The sequence below is a fragment of the Necator americanus genome, chromosome X (genome assembly GCF_031761385.1).
Source record: "Necator americanus strain Aroian chromosome X, whole genome shotgun sequence".
NCBI classification, from domain to species: Eukaryota; Metazoa; Nematoda; class Chromadorea; order Rhabditida; family Ancylostomatidae; genus Necator; species Necator americanus.
Window position 1 is genome coordinate 3,709,744 of NC_087376.1, and position 21,792 is coordinate 3,731,535.

Here is a 21,792-nt window from a genome sequence, read left to right on the forward strand (position 1 = left end):
TCTCAACATGAAGATGTATTTGATCTCTTCATTGTTCCTCTTTTGCATTCATTGTTGTTTTTTTAAATGTTACTGGCTACTGTTTGCTTAAATATTCTCCTGATCTCGAATAGGTCTCATTCCGAAATGTAATCTCCAATAAAATCGGTTCTTTCTTCATTTTTTCGTTTAGCCGTATCATTTTGTTTCTTGTGTTTATTTTTCTAAAATTGTTTACGGCCTCCGCATTTATTTCATCTAGAGTATATTGGTTCCTGTGTAATTTTTGGTAATCGGATTGAATCTTTTCTCAAATTTTCGTTTAGCCGTATCATTTGTTCCGTGTGTTTATTTTTCTAGAATTATTTACGGTCTCCGGATTTATTTCATCTAGGGTATATTGGTTCGTGTGTAATTTTTGGTAATCATATAGGATCTTTTCTTAAATTTTCGTTCGACCGTATCATTTTGTTTCGTGTGTTTATTTTTCTAAAATTGTTTACGGCCTCCGCATTTATTTCATCTAGAGTATATTGGTTCCTGTGTAATTTTTGGTAATCGGATTGAATCTTTTCTCAAATTTTCGTTTATCCGTATCATCTGTTCCGTGTGTTTATTTTTCTAGAATTATTTACGGTCTCCGGATTTATCTCATTTAGAGTATATTGGTTCCTGTGTAATTTTTGGTAATCGTAATGGATTTTTTCTTAAATTGGTAATCATATTGGATCTTTTCTTAAATTTTCGTTCGACCGTATCATTTTGTTCTGTATGTCTATTTTTCTAAGATTGTTTACGGTCTCCGAATTTATTTCATCTAGAGTATATTAGAGTGTATTGGTTCCTGTGTAATTTTTCGTAGAATGTTTTTTTTTTTTTTTTTGCTGAGACTTCATTACAGACTCCGAAATAATTCCATCTCGAGTCTTGAAGTCCTTGAGCCATATTAGTTGTTTTTGTTCAATTTTTTTGTGTTACTCTGTAGAATAAACCGTTTTCTGGCTCTGTTTACTGTATGATTTGTTCTGTTCTGTGATTTTACGACTTCAGACGTTCGTATAATATCGTATGACGATTCATTCATTATAAGTGCGGTTGATTATTCTCTTCTCCGGATATTTTTTGGCTAATATAAAAAAATGAGACTAGTTCCCTTTTTAATCAGCGAGGTGGAAATAATCTCTTCTACATAATCCCTGGTATGTGACCATGCTAATAATCTCGTAGTCTATCTATGTTGTTTTTACAATGCTGCACGTGATTCTCCGGAAGCAATTCGCAGTCCCATGGATTTATATACATAGTTAAGGTAAAAGTGTAGTTGTAGTATTAGTCTTAGAGGATCTATGACATTAAAGCTAAAGTTACCAGGATAAAAAAGGAGGATAGCTTCCTGAAATAAGACCACAGCTAAGTGCCCCCCCCCCCAACTACATTTTCCCCATAGTTATTTGTAATGGTTAGTGGGAATGTTCTCGAATCGATCAACTAATTCAACTAATATACATCCTAGAGCGATATTCCTAGTCTTATCCATAAGTCTTAAGGAAGAAATACAGAGAGACAGACAAACAGACAGAGTTATTCATTATTACACTCAATTTCTTCGCTCTTCATTTATTATTATTATTATTATTATTATTATTATTATTATTATCACTATGAATTATGATTCATATTTATTTTTATTCTTATTTATCAACTCTTTATTCCTATATGTGTCTCCTTGGATTTTTTTTTTTTTGAGAAATCTATTTTGTAAGTGAATTTTGCGGAGAAACATCTCTACTAATAGAATAAAGATATTCGTAGAAATAGCAGAAATTGATTAATCTTAACGAATAAGTAGTAATAATAACAAGTAAGCAAGTACGCCAAACTGAGTATATGGATTATGTGTAGTTGGATATCCAGAAATAACGTAGTAGTTAATGTAATAGGTAGCAATAAGTCTAATAAGTCTAGTCTACGTTGGGGATTTGTAATTTCCTTTTGATTTTTAATTATCATTGATTATTTTATTGGTAATTTTAAGGATTTAGTGAGAATAAGGATTTTTTTTTCTTGTAAGAGATCCCTCGGAGAAGCGTATAAGTGAACTTCCGCCTTTGCTAAGTAGGCGGAACGTAAAACAAACGGCACGCGATTAAAAGGGTGTTCAAGCGCTTGTGACGTGTGTAACGTTAAAAATAGCGATATCATAGAATTTCTATGTTCTACCTTCTATAAATTCACATACGTACATTTACGTACACCTGAGATTATTTTGTTTGAGGTTTAGAAATGTGGAGCGCGATCAATAATCGTGCGACCTCATGATGTGCGTGCGCAGTGTGGTGCATGTAACGAATGTTTCGTTTAATGTACCAAGATTACCGTTATTCACATTATTGATATGTTTTTTTTCTTCTTTTCGCCCTATTTCATCGAAAATTACAGGAAGCTTATCGCCGATACTGTTTATCGATGACTGTTGCATTACTGTTTCCATGCGCACAGTGTTGTCGTCCGTGATCGTCATCCTTACACATATCGACCGATCGTCATGTTTTGTATAGTCGCATCCTGCAACTACCGCATATCATCCGTATTTTTGACCATCCCGGACGTCAATGACGATGCCGGAAATGCTATGTTTTTTCGTTGTATTTACTCATCGACTTGCTTTGTTTACTTTGGTCGAGCGTCTAACGATTCCTCAGCATTGACCGATAGAATACGTTGCTATTACCGCACTTTCACTTTGCATTCTTCTCTTATTTTTACAGTTCTTCATTATGTCGAGTTTTGTTTTTTTTTTTTTTCTAGTTCGTTCCAATCATGGATCCGCTCTCTGCAGCGGAACATACGAACGGTCGTCTGACCAGTTGGGTGGGTTTTGATGAGATTTCAATGACGTCACCCATTGCTGGACAGACGACATCATCTGGTCAAAATCATGGGATTCGTCCTGAAAGTGTTGACCTCTGTGATGGACGAAATAGTGTTGCAACAGAAGAGCGACTTGAATTGGAAGATAACGAGAGAGCAGTTGTTACTCCTCTCCCGACAAAGGAAGTAATTGCTGGTGGGTTTGGCATATCGCTTTTTTATTTTGAATTTGTCCTTGGTTTTATTGTGATCCTATCAATTCTCGGTTGCAGTTTTGCATCTCATTTCTTCGAACGAAGCTAAACAGGTTCTTCTTTGAAGAGCAATACAGAAAGCTCGTTTCTGTTTGGGATAATCGATAGGAGGGCGTTCACTCGTAATTCCCTTCTTCATTCCCTCTTCTAGATCCATCCGCCCTTAGTCAGGCTCCTGTTGTCGACGCTTCCCAGGAATATCATGAGAAACGCCCCGTAATCATGACCAGAGATGCGGATCCAATTCGTGGAATAATGACACCTGGAGGAATTCATTTAGGTTTGATTTTAATTATTTATAGTTCCCCTTCATCGAAGAGTTCATCTTTTCAGTAAACAGCAAAATCATCGCCACCGTTTATCCTGAAAACACCATGTGTTCATGGGTGATTCCACCTCGTTATGATCCATATTCAATTCCTTCAGTTTTGGCAGCGGAAGGTTTTACCGTAGGTTCCATGTCTAAGAGGGATGTTCATGCTTTTTTGAAATTTAGTTCTATATGGATCCCTATTCCAGATGCCCGCCGAGGATTATGTAACAGCTATGGAGCTCATCACGAATGATTATCGATTCAGAAGGTGATTTCACTTTGTTCATTAGTTTTTAAAAGCAGTGTCTAGAACGAAATGAAAAAGCAAAACACCGTACTCTCATAATTATCCTGTATCTAGTCGAGGATTGTGCGGAATCTCCAACTATCTCGCTTTTAAGGGAAGAAAAATGTATTGACCGATCAGGCATAGAAATTTTCGTGACATTCTTCACTCGACTCTTAACGTTTGCTTTTGCAACAAAGTTCAGTCGATTTACATTCTTTTAATCCTTTTTTGTTGCCGAAACAACTTCACGTTACGTTACACACCTGCTTCGTTCATTTACTCTTGACCTCTTTTCCAAGAAGAATATTATAGCTTTTCCTCATTATACTCTCGTTTGGTGGCATTCTGGATGACATTATCCATCGTTATCCTGCTAGTGGTACTGTTTGCCAATTCCGAGGGAGGAATTCTTGTGATGTCGTTTTGTCTGTTCTGGTGTGTCATGTTATTTGCTGGAATTATCGCATGTGCCATCATTCGGAAACAGGTGATTTTAGGCAGTTACAGTCACATTGTTGTTCACATTCAACGTTTTAATGTTTTATTTGTGTTTTCACATTTTTTGTTTGCCTTTTTAGAATGAGTCATAGCTTGCTTTCCTATGAATTTATTAATAGGCATCGAGAATTACTCATCAAGAATTCAACTGAATACAAAGTCATCATAGAAATTGCAGGTTTTATGATCTTTGCCTCTGCGAGTCTTTCAAAGCACTGATCGCTGACGAAAATCGATGACAGAATGGCGTATTCAAAACATTTTTTCCATCTGTAAATGCAGATTTTGTATGCTAGTAATCAGAAATCAGCAGAAACATTTTTTTAAAAGAAATTAAACGGCTGCAACGGTATCCTTACTCTCTCTCACACATCACAAGGCGAGCATTGATGTAGCGCCTCTGCTTTCTTTGTTTTCTTTTTTCTAGGATTTAGTTTACATTAATCTTCACTTTGTTTTCAGATACGTATTGGCCTCAGACACTGTGTCCAGTCTGCAAACAAAGTGTTGATAAAGAACAATATGATAGCTGGTGTCGAGGACAAAGGGCAGCTGAGTTGCCACAAAGTTGTTGTAAGTATCTTTTCGAGTATTCCAGACACTTCTATTTTTTTTCGGTCTGTCAAAAAAGTTGCTTGTTGAATTTCTTCACATATGCACTCATCTTTTAGTATAAAATCCTTCCAAAAAGAATAAGACGAAGAAGAATAACTTTAAGTGCCCCAGCGTTTAAAAACAATTAAATCTCTAGCAGCAGGCTTATGAACATACGTTCATGGTTTCTTTGATGAGATATGCGAGGAAGTTCCAGATTGACGGAGTTGTGTACTTTCTCGCTGATATCGAACCACCATGTGTCTGATATACACTCTGTTTTGTAATCTACACGATGTCCACTGCTTAAGTTCAGAAAACTCACCTATTGCATCTCGTATTCCTTTTTTGCATGGAGTTTTCTTTGTTCATAGACAACTCATACAATTCATAACTTAGTTATCGTAATTTCCAAACCTCTATAACGAAATAGTATCCTTGTGTCTGGAGCTCCTCCATAGAACCCGTTCAAGTTATCTGTTCTACTATATAACTTTGAATTAAAAAATTTAGGCTGTTTTTAGAGGAGAAGACTGAAAATAAATGAAAGTGCTTTTTTTGCGTACATAGGTGCGATAGGGAGAAGCCGGACCTTCCTCAGGTGAAGGGGGTTTAGCTCTTGGGGTGCAGCTCAAGTGAAGGGGGTAATTTCGCCAACCATTTAAAAGTGAAGGAGATCCCTTCCCTAACCATTCACAAGTGAAGGGGGTCAGAGTACGGGCTCCGGACTATCGCATTTATGGTCCCTTCCCCAACCGTTCAAAAGTGAAGGGGGTCAGAGCACCGGCTCCGATTATTGTATCTATGTTTGCGTATAAAGCTACTTCTATTTGTACTCTCAGATTCATATGATGTGGTTCCGACTAGAAGATTGTCTTCCGGACATCGAACGGCTAATTCGAATTGAGGCCAGTGGAGGAGCTGTGGTATTTGGCAGTGGTGCACATACGGCTCCAGCTAAAGAAATGACTAAGAAGGAGGTAATTTGTCGGATCTTGTTTTATTAAATCTTTTTCCATGAATCTCACTTTTTGTCCAGTTTTAACTCGTAACGAATGATAGTATTTTTGAACCCATTAATTTACGTGTTGGTCTCTGTCAGAGGCCTCCCATCCATACGGAAGTGTCGAAATTTTTTTGCTTTCATGTACACTACGATTGTCATCCTTTTAATTCAGATAGAAGAAAAAGCACGCCATCTCATCCTCAAGTATAGTCAAGAATATGTAAAGGACACTGCCAGGGTGTGTTTGGTTTTCTTTGAATTTTATACTTATACAGTTATCTGTGTTTGTCCTCGTCTTCTCGTCCTTTTTTTTCTCCCTGTCCAACAAAGTTTTTAAGTATCGTCTCGTATTCCCAAGTAGACCTTCACTGGGTGTGAGTGACTACGCTCCGAAGCACTGTCCTAAGCAACTGTGTTTGTGCCAATACATTGACAAGGTACGCTTATTTTAGTCCTAAACCTTCTTTGATGCTTTCCCCAATTAGTTTCTTTTATTCGCGTATACAGCGATAGGGAAACTGTAGCGAGAAATTACAAAGAAACATCTGACGAAAAAACAACCCATTGTGTTAGAAACTCGATATTTAGATAATCTCAAGTAATTTAAGGGTAGTTTTTGACTTTTGAGACCTTGCCATTCGAAATTTTAGCACGCACGAGTCCTTTCGTCGGTACCCTTTTTGTGTAGCTTTGCGTAGAGAAAGTATCCTGGGTCTGTTTGCAAGATCAATTCAACTTCTTTTAGAATCACTTCAATCGTCCACCAAAAAAGTGGTATTCACATTTTGTGTAGTACAGAGTTGTTGCTCATGTTATTTTTTGGATTGTAAAACTTAAACTTTTCTTTTACCCTCAAAATGACTGTGAATTGCTCACTTAGTATTACGATTGTAAGAGATTTATCGTAGGTTTATTCTCGTTACTTTTGTTAACAGCAGTGCCTTTGGTTATTCAACCCATTTTTCAATTACTGGTTGCAAGTCTGTAAGATATGTGCATAATCTTTGAGTAATTGTTTAACCAAATTTTATTATTGGTATCTGTGGCTGTGAGCAGTTTCGTTGTGATCAAAATGTTGTGCCCTGAGTCATTCGGTTGTGATTACTGTTTCCATGTGTATAAATTTTCAATGATGGTTGGTTTTTTTTCTTTAAATTGAGTATTTCTCTGAGTTATTGGTAATTGAAACACAGTTCGCGTTATACGAGATATAAAAAGGTGATTGGCATTAATGTGGAAAAACTTTCTCCAACCATAATACACCACCATTGACATTGATTTCTCATGATGAGAGGAATGCCTCAGATGTGATTCATCTTGTGATATTCATATCATACTCACGCAATGTTCCCGAATACAGTACACCTATGATATTAAATAGAAGAAAGTGATTTTGTTCTATTGAAAACCAGGTCACTGATGTGGTAACTACACCACAATTGGTGTGAAGCACAAGATATGCAGAAAATTTGATCCTACAGTGAAATGTAGATTCTTGTATTTGTCTTTTGAAACAATAGTTCAGTGTTTGAAGAATGTGTGCAGCAAAATTGCATAGGATTCTATTTCTTCCATAGAAATTGATTTACACTGTTTTTAAGCGGCTGCATGTGGACATTGACGCATTATTTAGAAAAAAAATGGTTGCATGAAGTGTACTTGTAGTAGACTTTTTAAGAGACATAGGAGAACGGCAAAACTTGTCTTTTTTTTTTGTTAGAAAGAAGCCGGGACGCTAACAAAAGCTTTAGTTTGTCCTTCAAGTTGGGATATTCTTACCAACTATGCATACAATCCTAAGATTGTAGTGAAGATTCCATGTTACGACAATCCTCGCGATAACCGTAACGCGATGTGGACATAGTCGGGTCAGAACGGCCAGAAGCTTGATGCAGCTGCGCAAACGGCTGCGCTCGAGGTGACATGGTGGAGCATAGCGGTTGGGATTGAAATGGGACCCTGGTTAGCCCCAATATTCGCTCCAGTCAGCTTAATGTTTGCGATGGTCCCACCTCGATCTCAACCGCTAGCTCTGCCGCGCCTAACTCTACGCAACTGCACTTCTGGTCGTCTTGACCCGACTATAACTATGTCGGGTCAAAACGACATGAATGACGAGTGTACTTGCGGTGCATTTGCGTAGTGCTCGAAACGGCGCGGTGGAGGCAGCAGTTGGGACCGAGGTGGGACCGTCGCAAACTGAAGGGATGGATGGTGCCACCAACGGTTTCACCGCGCTCCTAGCCACTGCGCTCCATCGAAGCGCCTCTAGAGAAGCCGCGTACGCAATTGCGTACGCGTTTCATGTCGTTTTGACCCTTTAACTTCTGACACCTTGTGGATTCTGAATGTACCAGTCAGTCAGGGTTTACTGTGCTGAACAGTAAATCAATTCTTCTCCGATTAGACGTGTTCTACCGCTCGCCACCTTACAAATGTTCTCAGAATCCCTTCAAGTGAGCTGAACCTAAAGGCTGTGCTATTGAATGGACAATCCTTCAGGCTAGTACTTTCTCTCCCCGAAGCGATTTTCTTTGTATTATTTCTATTCAGTTTAAAATCATCTTAGGTGGCGAAGTTTTGAAGAATCATATTACGGAGTGGTGGAAGGTTTATTGTTGTATGTAAAACGAGTGAATGATGAACAGATTGAATGGAGCTGCCTGGGACGTGCACCGAACAGCGAAAATATAGATGTGGTCACGAAAATTCAAAAATACTTTCAGGTATGTAAGATTTCAGAACTCAGAATGGGTTTAGTATGGTTTCTTTGATTAGGACTATAATTTAAGGAGTTTTTTCTTTCAAAGGTGTAGCTAGAATTGTCCAAAATTGTTAAAGAGCGGGGACATTTTTAGATGGACGTCTCTCTTTCCAAATTATGGGAAGAATGGTGCAATCGTGATACTATCATGGCTAAACTCAAAGACATCAAAGAGTTGCATGGTATCCGAATACTCAAACAGGAACCATTAGAGACGTTACTCGCTTTCATCTGCTCATCTAATAACAATATTTCAAGGATTTCAAGTCAGTTGTCATACTGTGCCAATGCATGTAGAGCCGATTGATTAGCTTTAGCTATTTATTTAGGTATGGTAAATAAACTAGCAAAATTATATGGTGATTCGATTGTAATTGATTCCTCGATGCAGAATGATCATGATGTGCTTGATCGGTTCCCTGAGTTGGGCTATGCTTTCCCATCATTGTCTCAGCTGAGTGCCGTTCAGGATCAGCTGGGTACTGTGCTACGTGAACAATTATTCGGATATAGAGCCAATTATGTGAGGTGAGATTTAATATTTCTTTATTTTTGATGATGTTTTTGGGTTAAAACAATTGGTATAATCCAGAAAAAAGTTCGAATTGATGTTATCTGACTATCTGTTTGCGTACTGGAGAGAATGTTGCAAATTTTGTCGCACTTTGTCTGCTCTGAAATATGGCGCTCTCCTTAAGTGTCACCAATTCATCTTATATGGAATTTCTCGGGATAGTTTTTATTGAAATTCTTTGTCAGACCATTCATAACGAACTATGGTGTTTTGGAACGAATTACGATTCTCACATTTGATAAGAGCAAAACAACTAATACCTCATACACGAAGGCTTTCAAAATTATTGAGACGGTAAAAAAATATCCTTGAATCGATCATACTCAGCGAAACTGTTCGGCAACTAAGCAAAATGCCTTCGAATATTCTTGTGGATGTTCAAGCTCTTCCGTGTGATGAAATCCGAAAGTTTCTGCTAGGATTTTCAGGCGTTGGTCCCAAGGTATCGTGGATTCTACTTTTTTTTCTGCGATTTTCTTTCAAAACGTTAGTATTTTTAGGTTGCAGAATGTGTGGCGCTAATGTCTCTTGGACAGAATCAATGTGTCCCCATAGATCGTCATGTTTTTGAGGTTTGTTCTTTGCCTTCTACCAAAGAGTGCCTCTACTTAATTTCGACTAAATTTTACTTATAGATTACAAAAAAGTACTTTTTGCCCGAACTTAAGGATTCCGGCTTGACTGACGCGTTAAACCGTCGCCTTGGTGAGTTGCTTACGTTGTCAGATAATTATCGCTTTTTTCACTCCGAAACCTTTTGTTTACACCTTTAACTGAAATGTTCGGTCTTTTAGGAGTATTGTGCTGCTACTTATATAAGAACTGCTTACCGGGTTTAAGTAAGAACTGCTAATTTTAGCTCAGAGCTAGGGTGGTTAACGGCGGAGTATCACGATTTTGACGTGGTGCGAAGTCGACAGCGGAAGCGGTAGCAGATTAGGGATAGCAGATTGCCGAACCCAGCGTGGTTCCGCTCATCCTTCCCCTAATGCTCGTAAAAAACAGCGTGGGAACCGCCTTAGTTCCCAGGATACGTTAGAACGCTTCTCTATCTACACGTTCCGGTCCTCTCAGCACCCTATTCACTGCTTACACTTGGACAGGTTGGTGACATCATCGATTTTTGACCGCTCGCACTTTGATGCGGCGCGTGCGCATAGGTGGCTTAAAGAACACCGTTTTCCACACACCGATTTTTTTACGACGATCAGGAAAGGATGAGCGGAACCACTCTAGGTTCCTCAATCTACTACCTAATCTACTACCCGAATTCTACGCTTTCGCTGTGGGTTTCGCACCACGTCAAAATCGTGACGCGCTCCCTTCAAGGATGGGCCTTGAACTCCTGTTTTAGTCTACGTACCACTCACTACCTAACATTTCTGCGTCTTATGCACGAGTTTCCTAAAATCGACAGTACATATTCCCGCAGCAAAATACTTTCACCGTGCAACGATACGATTTTTAGTGGAATTCTATGAAGAAAAATTTGGACCTTATGCTGGTTGGGCTCAAGCTGTATTGTTTAACCAACAATTGGAGAAATTTGTGCACAGCTCACCTGTGAAAAAACCTATACGTCAACTTGGAAGCGAGATGAAAGCAAAAACTAACAAAGGAAAGAAAATACTCAAGAAAACTCGCAGAAAAGGAAAGGCTAGCTCATGAGACGTCACGATGAGAGTAACGATGGAATCAATTGTTCACTCATTTTAGCCTCATCACGTGATCTTTCAGAGGATCTCAGTGGACATTTCTTTCCTCCTATTTTATTTTTATTCTGATTTATTTATTCTCAACCTTTTTCATTCTGATTTCTAACATATCTAGATGTAATTTGTCTTTCTGTACTTTTTTTTTCAAACCTCGAATGAGTTACCATGTTGCTACGTCTCGGCTAATAAATTTGATATGTTAGAAGTTTCAAACATTGTTTGTCATACATTGTCGTCGATTTCCAAATTACAGTATCCGGCAATTATCCTGCAAAGAGAGGAGAAATTCCATTTCGAATGTGAAATCCTTGAAATGTCGCGATTTACGAACTCGGAGTCATAATTGCGGTGAAGCTTAACTATTACTTTCCTATTAAAAATGACATGGAACTCAAATGCGGCAAAGTCGGACTATTTGGAAGTCTTATTCATGCACAATGATCTTCAATAAATGTCAATATCGATCGATTATCATTCACCATCGGATAAAATACATACGGGTGCATCCAAAATGCTTCAAAGACTATAGACTTGTTAAATAGAATAATCTTAGTGGAAGAGGAGTGATTGAGGGAAATCGAGATGATGAAGTCAGCTCTGTGATGAGGGTAGTAAATAAAAATCAACTTTTAGTTACTATTTCCATCGAATGAACTACTACATCGATTGAGTGGCCTTTCGACCAACACACTAGCCCTATATTTTGGAATTACATAATTTCGGAGGCTGAGGTTCGCATTTTGTCACTCACTACCTCCTTTTCACGGAGTACTTTTACATTTGTTTTTAAATGAATTTACTTGTTATTCAAGAAATTTGTGTTGCGGAGAAGCTGGAATTATCCTGAATGCAAAAAGCTGGAATTATCCTGAATGTTAAAGGTAGTAATCCTCGAAAGAGATGCCATTTCTATGGCCTACACGAAATAGGGCACATATAGCACAATGTTATAGCAACGTTAGTATCTGAACATTAAAGTGGTTGGAAAATATCTAGGAATAGTTAAAAAATGTCATTTTTCTTGGAACGACACCCATCCACAAGGTTTGGAACACAATTTCATCTCTAATAACTGCGAAATGTAGGTTCTTTGGTGTTTCGCCTAAAAAGAACAACATAAATAAGGATTATAATAGATGCACCGGGTTTAAAACCGTACTTGGGCAACCTACAGCACTTTTGACCAGTGCACTTCATGTAGGGTCAGTCTTCAGAACTCCCCGTCCTTTTTTCCTCAGATAACCTTGGGGTATATTTATGGGTCCCGGAGGACGACGGTCCTGATTAGCTTTGGGTGCTCGAACCATCAATCTCGTAAACTTCCTGGAAACTTATTAACACTGGGCTAGGTCCCAGAAATTGTTAACGCTTGGAAAACCAAAATGAACCCCCATCTTTCATCCTTATTTGGCAGGCTAGTACCATCGCCTGAAGCGATTTTCCGTATTTTCGCTGAGGCGTCTCATCCTTGAACTTAGATCTATCCTGCCTTCTCTATCCATAACAAGTGCTCGTACAGAATCCATAAATTCTTCACTGTTTCCTAGCCGTTAGCTCGACAGAATGTCCGGCAGTTCAACGTAACAAAACGAAGAGTTGTTACAAAAATCCCACGCCCCCTCTTGGAATTTTTATTTATTTATTAACATACACTAATGGTTAAGCAGAGAAAAAAAAGAAAAAAGAAAGAGAAAAAAAAACTGAGCCTGAACATTAATATAATCGGACCCCAAATTATTGTCAATGGAACGTGGCGCAGTTCCTTCCGTGACGGATAACATATCGAACATGTTTGACCTATTTTGGTTAGGCTTTGGCGATATCCTGGACAACAGCACTTTTTTTCCAATAATTTGATAAATTTTGCTATATAATTGTGCAAGTTATGTGGTTCGAACGTGCACAGAACGTGTACTCAAACGTCTGATTGCATTTGGAACAAGCAGGGGAACCGTGAACAGATAACACTCAAGCTCGCATACAGGTCCTCCAAGACGAGTAGGCTATTTATTTATTTACCTATTAAGTTCAATAAAGTTCCAAAATGATATGGCAAGGATTATACGGAATAAATACAGTAAGTACATAGTGAAAAGATAGAAAATGAAAACAACGAGCCCGAATCAATTCTGTGTAGGAATTCCTGCCTAGAAAATTTAGTAATTAGTGTTTATTGCAAGTAATCATGGTATTGACACAATATCCACGTTAATGTTGAGGTGATATATACCATCCTCGTGCTTATAACTCATTCCGGTGTTCCTCTGTCGATATCGATTTGACCTACGAGATCTACCTACTGTAAGCGCGAAAAATTCGAAAAGTTCTAGAATTCTCGTTAGGTCGGTGGCGTATCGACGAGCGCATGTCCTAAGATTTTCTCTTTTCTTCCATGAATTTGTTTGAAATAACGAGTTTATCGATCATTAATTTATGTATTTATTTCGTATATAGTTTTAAGGTTACTCGGCCTCTATACTTGTCTAACATCATTTACTGAGAGTATTGTATGTCTTTACCGTTTGACCCTACACTTGATTGTAGTGCTGCTGAGTATTCGCTTGGAAATGTGAGTTTACTGAAATTATCTTAATCTTTCAATTTTTTCAAAGCATGTTAAAGTTTTTTTTTTCAAGAAAGGACGAGCACCTCTAACCAACTCACAAGGCCAAGGAAATATGTACAACTCACCACGACCTGCGCAACAGGAACAACAACAACGGTAATTTCTCTTGGCATTATATTGTAGTTCTACAAATAATACAAATGAAACTGTAAAAATTTTTCTACGTTAAAGAACAGTGGATAGCCCTCCTCCTCCAAAAGGAAGTCTTGAGAGGTTCAGGGATTACGTGGGACGTACTTGCTGTTCATGTTTCTTGAAGGTAATTTTCTCTTTATCGACAGTCGATTGAGACAATCTGTGTAGGTTTTGCTTTAAACAAGATTTTAGTTGCCGGCAATGGTAATTGTAATTGTAATGGTTATCATAATTGCTCTACTTCTGGCATTAATACCAACCGTTGTAATTCTGACCAACTCGGAAAAGCAACAACAAATTTTGTACGGCGAAGAATTGGATGTACAGTTGTTAATTTTTCTTTTTAAAAATTGTCACCCATGAATATAGAAAACACCTCCACCTCAGCTCCGTCGAGAAAATCACATATTCGTAAAACCGGATCCTTTGGATGATGAGGACGATGTTATGGACGATATGAGACGTGACGGAATACGTATTGTACATGGTATTCCATCCAATGTTCTCCTTCCACCAAATGTCTCGCTTTGTGAAGGATTTGGATTCGCGTGCACAAATCAACCGGTGAGTGTTTAGTGTTGGTCATTACGTATACCAGAAAACTGTAAGCTGAGTAACTAACATTTCTAGAGTGTGGTAATAAGCACGGCGCTTCGATGTGACGGGAAGAGTGACTGTCCGGATGGATCGGACGAGTTGAACTGCAAAGGTTGGGGGACCTCCAACTTTATTTTCAGAAGTGGCCGGGTATTCAGACTTTTTATACTTGATTCTGTCAGAATTCGCATAGTAAGTAGAGATACTAAGAGAGTTATAAATTGAGCGTCCCAAGAAAATGTGTCTGATTGTGTCTCTTGGAAGGACGTTTTTGCCAAATTGTTAAGGGTTTTTATTCTTATAGGAGCGATGCAAGTGTTGTCATGAAGTAACATGTAAACCACGAGAAACTATTCATCTACAAACATGGAATCTTTAGTGTATTCTGTAGGTCAACTTTGTGGTTTCAGATTGCCAATCTGCCTTCTCATGTTCTATATCTCGGAAATCAAAAGTGAAAGTATGTCTAAGAGCAGAACAACTTTGCGATGGTATCACACACTGTCCAGATGGTTATGATGAGGAGACACATTGCAGTAAGTTTTCCTAACTTGATAAAAAAAATTTGTCCCTCCCTCATTCTGGAATCTTTGCTGTAGCAAACCTTTCATATGGTCCTAATATATAGTCCGGTGAAAACGACATCAAGCACGGTGCAGTTACGTAAGCGGCTGCGCTCGAAGCGGTTCACTGGAGACGTCGGTTGGAGTCGAGGTGGGACCATCCCGAACTGCAACGATGGGTGGTGTTAGAGAGGGTTCCTAAGTGGTGTCATTTACAACCATCTGCACACTAAAATGTTGAATTGATGTGAATAAAATATCAAGTTTATGCTGCTTTATGTTTAACATTTCTCGAGAAATGGTGAGATTGTCACGCAAAGAATTTCTTTCCATATATGTACATGCATGATTATCCAGAATCAACATGTGACGATGACGAGATGAGTTGCCCATCAACATCACTCTGCCTGCCTCCTTCATCCGTATGTGATGGGATTGTAGACTGCGACACGGAAGAAGATGAGGTTAACTGCGAGGACTGTAATCGTGGAGCTCGGGTATGTACGAGTAATTGAGAATATAAGTAACGGATGTAGATAATTTGATGAATGCTAAATCTCTAGTTCTGTGAAGTCACTAAACGATGTATCCCAGCAGGGCAGCTATGCGACGGTATTCCTCAGTGTCCGGATAAATCCGACGAACAGGTAGGATAAAGGGCAAACACTAACAGGACTGCAAGATTTGCGTGACTATGAAGCTCGACGTATTCAAAATTTGCCAAGGACTGCAACTGTCGTTCATGTTCTGGGTCTGGTAAGGCGTTGTGTGCAGATGGCATGTGCCTGGAGCGCTCCAGAGTCTGTGATGGTGTCATCGACTGCACTGATGGTATCGACGAAGAGGAGTGTCCAGGTTCATGCATCTTGGAAGACGGCGAAGAGGTGTGTTATTATTATTATTATTATTATTGATCACTAAAAACGTATGTGGTTGCAAATCCAGGTCCCTCACATAAAATGTGCTGATGGACGAAGTTATCCAAAAGCAGAAGCATGCTCTGGGATAATAGAACAATGTGCGTACAATTGTACGAAATGTGATCCACATTTGGCTTTCACTTGTAATGACAAGAAGTGCGTGCCGCAGATGCTTGTAAGCAGAATTCGGTTCCAAAGACTACGCACACTGGATTGTGTTTTGCACACTTTGGATACTTTAGGTATGCGATGGGATTGAGGATTGCTCCGAAGGCGAGGATGAACGGAGCTGTAGTTGTGGAGTAAGTTTCTCTATATGTGAGATTACTAGTATGTGGTCATCCTTGTCAATATACAGGGATTCGACAAGTTCGAATGTAGATCTGCTTCTGGAAAAACAAAGTGTATACCAAAAAAGAAAGTCTGCGATGGAGTATGGGACTGTATGGATGGGAAGGACGAAATGAAATGCGATTCAGTGAGACGTTTGAGATCTCTTGAACTTTTCAAGAAAGGTTTTGTTCTCTTTTTCTTTTGTAGTGCCCCAAGGATTCGCTCCGCTGTCCTGAAGAAGGAAAATGTATCCCAATGATTTCCCGCTGCGATGGCGTAGCGGACTGTCGAGACGGATCCGATGAGAAAGATTGCACGTGCAGAGGTTACTGATCAAGTCCCTCCTCATCTTTATCTTTACTACTAGTGATGTTGTTTTCCAGAGTGCATAGGACGTCACTGGAACACGTACATGTGTGGGGCGACATCTCACTGCTTTAGGAGGGACGAAGTCTGCGCACCATACACACTATGTCCAAATGCCACTAAGGCCGACAAAGTATTTTGTGCAGGAAGAGCCCTTCGAGGTGTAGAATGGACGAGATGAGGAGCTGAGAAGAATAGAAATAAATTACATATCGATGATATTATTAATGGGAATTTCACAAATTAAGCAGTAATGTTGATGCATGTTTTAGCGTATCGCAATATGTACCATTTTGATAGAGTATCTAAGAATAAATTTTGTATATCCTTGTAATATTCTGGTAGTTGCTTGCAAAAAGTTGTTTGGTAGCTTTGAGAGGTCTCAAACATCCACGGAGTGGCCGTAATCACCCAACAGCTACAGAGTACGTTCACCGCACCCTCATGCAATCAGCTTATTACTTATCAGTCGTTCGAACCGGAAAAGGACCAGTATCTTTGAGTTTTACCTTAGTTATATCACAGCCTGTGAAATTGAGTTAGAGAATTTCATCTAAGTGGCTAAAGTGGTAGTCAGATACGGCAGGATAAATGCTAGGATAAAGGACAACCTTTACATTTGTTGAACCAAGACATCCTAACGAGGTAGTGTACGCTCTGAGATTGTGACGGATGGTCACCAGGAAATATCACTTACTTATCGCAGGACGGTAGGGATAAGCACTCTGTGTTTCTGCCTGGTGACAATTTGTACAGAGCTCGATTGATATTTGCAAACACACTCTATCTATACTCCTGACACCAAAAATATACTTCAGTTCATCAAACGAAGTAGAAAATACTGCCTAAGTACTTCCCCTGAACTTGAGAATATAAATTATAAAGTCAGATGTGAACGGCATCATGTTGAGCAGAAGAAAGTAACGCGCCCCAACGAGAAATTTAAAGGACGGCCTTCTGCGATCTTGAGTGGAACACCGAGAACGATACGACTTGGGAGCCCAGATGGGCGGCCTGGTAAATTTCCTTTGCAACGGATTTTTCTGCGGGGATTTTCCTTCTGGAGGGAATGTGGCCACTAGAAATTGTTCCTACTTGCGTCTAGTTGTTTGGTCCAATGAGACGATTCCCGTCTGACTCTTTTTCTTCCTTCTCTTCAGTTGTTGACGTGTTTTCTTTCTGTAGGAGTGCGGGGTTGGGGTTCCTCTGCTCAGTTGTTCCCTTTGAAAATTCTTTTTCGTTTATTTTCTGGTCAAAGGTGTTGCGGTTTAAGGATTTCTCATTCTAAAAGCCCTTGTTGTTCCTTATGAAAGGGTGGTTTTCGCTACTTCAGCGCAGGCGAGTCGGTAGTTGCCTTATTTTCATATCCTCTTAGTTTAGCTTATTTCATTTAAAAAAAAAAAAAACATGTCACTCTACTTGAAAATAGGTTTTATCACTAGTTGGAATCGTTACAATGATTGTGGGACCCTTTTGTTGGTGGTTTCTAATGTTTTCTGTGCTGATATCATTTTGTTTTTCTTTCTGGATGCTTGTATTAGAACTGTTCGCAGTTTTCTTTACAGATTAGAATTTGTCGCTGCAAATTAAATGTATTTTTCAGGTAGAGGGGATGTCGCTTAGCCGCATCCTGCCCGCGGGTAAAAACGCTCGTATCGTAGTTATTCCGCTTCGCAGCGCTCACCACGCTGCTCGTAAGGATTTTTTTCTTTTGGTTTATATAACCTTATTAAATTTGAACTTAACACAGTAAACTTCCAGAGGCAGGAGCGGCCGACCATGTTGAAGCGAGGCCTGAGGAGCTTGATAACCCATCGTTCTTCCAGAAGATCTCTCTACGCTTCCAAGGTAATCTTCATACACTATTTTTGTCTTAAATCAAACTCCACAAGAAGATATTGTTCCTACTCCTGTTTTTTCTTCACTTCAACAAGTTTTAATATTTGGAATTACAGGAATACCACTGAAGGGTGAACTTCATCCTCCGAAGTCCATGTTTTCTGATTGCGGAAAGGAATGGTTTGCTCCCAAACCACTTCCGGAGGTTCCAAAAGACTACAAGGAACATCCGGACAGAGACTTGGTGAGTTCTACTGACTTTTAAAGTTTCTTTCAAACTTTTTATCACATTAATTCTCTAAGGTTAACTATCCCTATCCTGCTCGACCAATGTATCCACCGAAAACTCGGCTTTTGATGATGCCTGATTCTTGGTTCACTCCGTTCCAAAAGGTTACTGGAGTATCAGGTGATTATCATGGGATCTATGTTTTTTCGAGTGCTTCAATGGATATATTTGGTATTACTGGACAATTGATCAAGTTTTTAGCGGAATCTTTTCAGGGCCATACTTATTCTTCGGTGGACTATTTGCTTTCCTCGTTAACAAAGAGTTGTGGGTTTACGAGGAACAGGGACACATGACGGTTGGATGGATTCTCTTCTATCTGCTCGTCTCGAGGACAGTTGGATGTGAGTTGTTTACATATTTGTGCAGTGTGTAGGGTGAATTTTGCGTTTGCAAAATAAGTTTGACCTCTAGTTTACAGAATTCATTGTAGTCATTTCCAAAACATTTTCTATCGCTCTTTTTGCTTCCCTACTGAGGTGCGCAAGTGTTAGCAAAATTACAAGAGATTTAAATTAAAGCTTGTTTCCTGTGGAATTAGTCTGTTATTTCACTTTTTGTGTCTATTCATTCTAAATCGTCAGGCAGCGTCCTATTTCCTCTTCTACACTTAACCAGTTATGAACTTTTATGACTGGTTAAAGCGGATATGGGTAACTGTACATGAATTGTCGAATCTTTTGAAAGTTTACCGTACCCTTCTTATTATCGTTATTGTTTAAATAGGAAACCCGATTGATATAAATTGAGTAGAATCCAGAAGAAAAGATTGGTAACATTGCGTTGTGACGTGAATTATGTTTTGCGTTGCAAAATTGTGTTTGGATTTCCAATTTATTCTCTCAAAACTTTCGGTGCTTTCCACTTTCTCTGAAATATTTTGCTCTTGAGAAATGGCAACGGAACTTGCTTTTTTGTTCCCCTTTTGCGTAAACTTACATTTCCATTCACATATGAATTTTCTTGTTTTTGTTACATGTCCTTTCAGATATTAGAGCTTTACTTTATAACCTTCTAAATTCAATGTAGTTATAACTCCAGTTATTCTTGGTGAGATACTTGATGAAGAGGAAGGGGAAAGAGGCTTCCGCTATTTAGGTCCCACTGTGGTTCTGCTCGGGACCGGCGGGACAAATCTCTTTCGCGAATCTCAATCGCTTTGTGCTCGAGAACCTCTTGTAAAACCCATCCTCCTGTCTCGCGACAGCGTTCGAATATTTCTGAGAGCGTTTCCTTGCTGTTCCTGCATGTGTATTTTTTTAATGATTTAATCACAGAATAAACTTTTAAGACCGAATCGACAATTGGCTGTACGGTGAGTACCAAAAACGCATGGATTACTTCAAGGGATTGATCGCCGAAGATCTCAAGGACGCCGTCGAATTCCGAAAGGTTTGGTCCTCCAGAGTTAATGAGAACACAGTAACTTGAATATTTCCCAAATCCCGTACTTCAGACATCCGCTGCCCAGACTGAATCGTTGAAAGCAGTTAAAGAGGCTTTCCCAGTGATTATGAAGGAGAACATGCAGTTGCAGCTTGAGGCACAATACAGGTATTAGAACTAAAATTTATTCAAATCTGCCTATATTAGTTGTTATTTCTGTATATATCTTTGGAGATAACTAGTACTTTTTAGGAAGAATGTACAAAGTGTTGCCACCGAGCTGAAACGTCGTCTTGATTACCTCAAAGAAACAGAGGAGACGAAAAAACGTTTCGAAAAGGAGCAGATGTTGAAATTCATCACTGAAGGGGTGAGAGTTCTACCTTTTGCGGTGCAGTTTACATCTACAATTATTTTTCTACACGGTGTTACACTGTTGGTGCCGTATTCCATCATTCATTCGTGATCAACAAGACGTGGATTCTCTAAGACAACGTTGCACGCGTTCGTTATGGTGATCAAGGTTTTCGTACTTTCTTCTATTGACTCCTGGTAGTTGCAGTAGTTTTGTTATTTTATTTTCTGAAAACCTGCAGAAATTATCGATTACAAATGGTTATGGGACTGATAGAAGGAGTAGGCATGTTCTCGGTGCTGAACATTGTGCATGAACGTACTAGTGCCATACAAGCCTCCATTGATTATCCCTAAACACAGCTTCGAATCAAATTAGCCATTACGGGACTATTTGTTTACGTTTACAATATCAAAATATCGAAAGTAACGAGAAATTGTCTCCTAATTACTCTGAATTTCTGCGTTGATGCAGAACAAGAATTTCTTATCGCTGGGATCTTAGATATAAGCTGCAAGGTAACTGCATAAGACCATTTTATGTCCTTAGCCATAACAACTGCTATAAATTTTTCCCTGTAAGCACCTCATTTTGGACCTTACATCTCATGAATAATTTCCAATCCTTTATTTCCATAGCTTAACTGATCATTGCGTTCCTGTTATCCAAGGTTATAGACTTTTTCTTGTGATTTAAAACACATTAAAGTTGCCATTGCTAACGTTTAGCCACGATTACTGTCGGGGCTTATCTCGCATTTAGTTGATTCTTTGATTTTCTAAGAAATGAATTTCTAGGTGCTAAATCTGCGAAATCTTCATCACCCCTTCAAATCAATTAGATGTATTATACGTATCTACGGTATATAAAGGTGGCGCGCACCGAAAGAACTTCGAGCGTTCCGGGAGCTGTTTTCTACGACGAGTTCTATTGGAGCGCGCCACCCTCATACACGCGTCGCATTTTTCGGGGCGTTTTTTACAGCAGTTTGTAAGAAGTGGGCATCATCCCACCCGTTTTTGCAATCTGGGACCTCGGATAGTCCTTAGCGATCGGAAGTCCATATCACCCCAGATTCGTAGGGTGATGCCTTTAAATCCAATTTGCTCTGTCATTTAACTTCGGATTCATTGGGGTCTGACAGCTCATTTAGTACTGCTAATATGAGTAGTCAACGGTACTGAAATCGATAGAAGTCGACAGTATTTTTTCTTCACCTGTTAAAGGAAGACAGTTGTACCTAATTGTTTTGTTGTTGTTGTTTCCTTGATATAATATATGTGTTCTTTAAGGTGGAGAAGCAAGCAGCTGAAAAAGCTTTCAAAGACCAATATCTGCAGAACGCTATCCAAACGTTGAAAGGACTTCAGGTTCAGGTGTAAAGAACTATAGAAGAGCCGTGTGACCTCTTTGAGCACAATCAGGTCTAGCAGCTGGAGACAGTTCCTAGTTGTGTTTAGTAGGTTTTATGGCTTGTAGAAGCAGTACGGTTTCGAAAAATAAAATAGATTTTTTCCGTTTGTTTC

General features: G+C 39.1%; 3 protein-coding genes across 5 annotated transcripts; all 3 read left to right on the forward strand.

Annotated features, from left to right (window-relative positions):
- Nucleotides 1-2,799: 2,799 nt before the first annotated feature.
- RB195_021410 (uncharacterized protein) lies at nucleotides 2,800-6,597 on the forward strand (the record flags this gene model as incomplete). Its single annotated transcript, XM_013442033.2, has 10 exons — nucleotides 2,800-3,046; nucleotides 3,256-3,384; nucleotides 3,438-3,553; nucleotides 3,624-3,685; nucleotides 4,019-4,193; nucleotides 4,667-4,777; nucleotides 5,641-5,778; nucleotides 5,977-6,042; nucleotides 6,143-6,241; nucleotides 6,550-6,597. The coding sequence occupies 10 exons, from the start codon at nucleotides 2,800-2,802 to the stop codon at nucleotides 6,595-6,597; spliced, it is 1,191 nt and encodes a 396-aa protein (XP_013297487.2).
- Nucleotides 6,598-8,662: 2,065 nt separating this feature from the next.
- Nucleotides 8,663-10,810, forward strand: RB195_021411 (uncharacterized protein; the record flags this gene model as incomplete). The annotated part of the gene is made up of 6 exons (XM_064208134.1): nucleotides 8,663-8,834; nucleotides 8,898-9,096; nucleotides 9,470-9,584; nucleotides 9,643-9,714; nucleotides 9,778-9,847; nucleotides 10,611-10,810. The coding sequence occupies 6 exons, from the start codon at nucleotides 8,663-8,665 to the stop codon at nucleotides 10,808-10,810; spliced, it is 828 nt and encodes a 275-aa protein (XP_064064015.1).
- Nucleotides 10,811-13,366: 2,556 nt separating this feature from the next.
- Nucleotides 13,367-21,648, forward strand: RB195_021412 (uncharacterized protein; the record flags this gene model as incomplete). Of its 3 annotated transcripts, XM_064208136.1 has the most annotated exons (24): nucleotides 13,367-13,426; nucleotides 13,494-13,579; nucleotides 13,655-13,742; nucleotides 13,811-13,939; nucleotides 14,006-14,182; nucleotides 14,249-14,327; nucleotides 14,626-14,751; nucleotides 15,136-15,275; nucleotides 15,342-15,425; nucleotides 15,504-15,662; nucleotides 15,724-15,873; nucleotides 15,941-16,000; nucleotides 16,057-16,176; nucleotides 16,239-16,356; nucleotides 16,415-16,530; nucleotides 18,001-18,091; nucleotides 18,159-18,245; nucleotides 18,353-18,480; nucleotides 18,540-18,645; nucleotides 18,741-18,869; nucleotides 19,817-19,917; nucleotides 19,982-20,079; nucleotides 20,164-20,281; nucleotides 21,559-21,648. In XM_064208136.1, the coding sequence occupies 24 exons, from the start codon at nucleotides 13,367-13,369 to the stop codon at nucleotides 21,646-21,648; spliced, it is 2,640 nt and encodes an 879-aa protein (XP_064064016.1). The 3 variants fall into 3 exon arrangements, with proteins under 3 accessions (XP_064064016.1, XP_013297491.2, XP_064064017.1); XM_013442037.2 differs by lacking the exons at nucleotides 18,001-18,091; nucleotides 18,159-18,245; nucleotides 18,353-18,480; ... (4 more) ...; nucleotides 20,164-20,281; nucleotides 21,559-21,648 and having other exon boundaries at nucleotides 16,415-16,578; XM_064208135.1 differs by lacking the exons at nucleotides 13,367-13,426; nucleotides 13,494-13,579; nucleotides 13,655-13,742; ... (10 more) ...; nucleotides 16,239-16,356; nucleotides 16,415-16,530 and having other exon boundaries at nucleotides 18,010-18,091.
- Nucleotides 21,649-21,792: the final 144 nt, after the last annotated feature.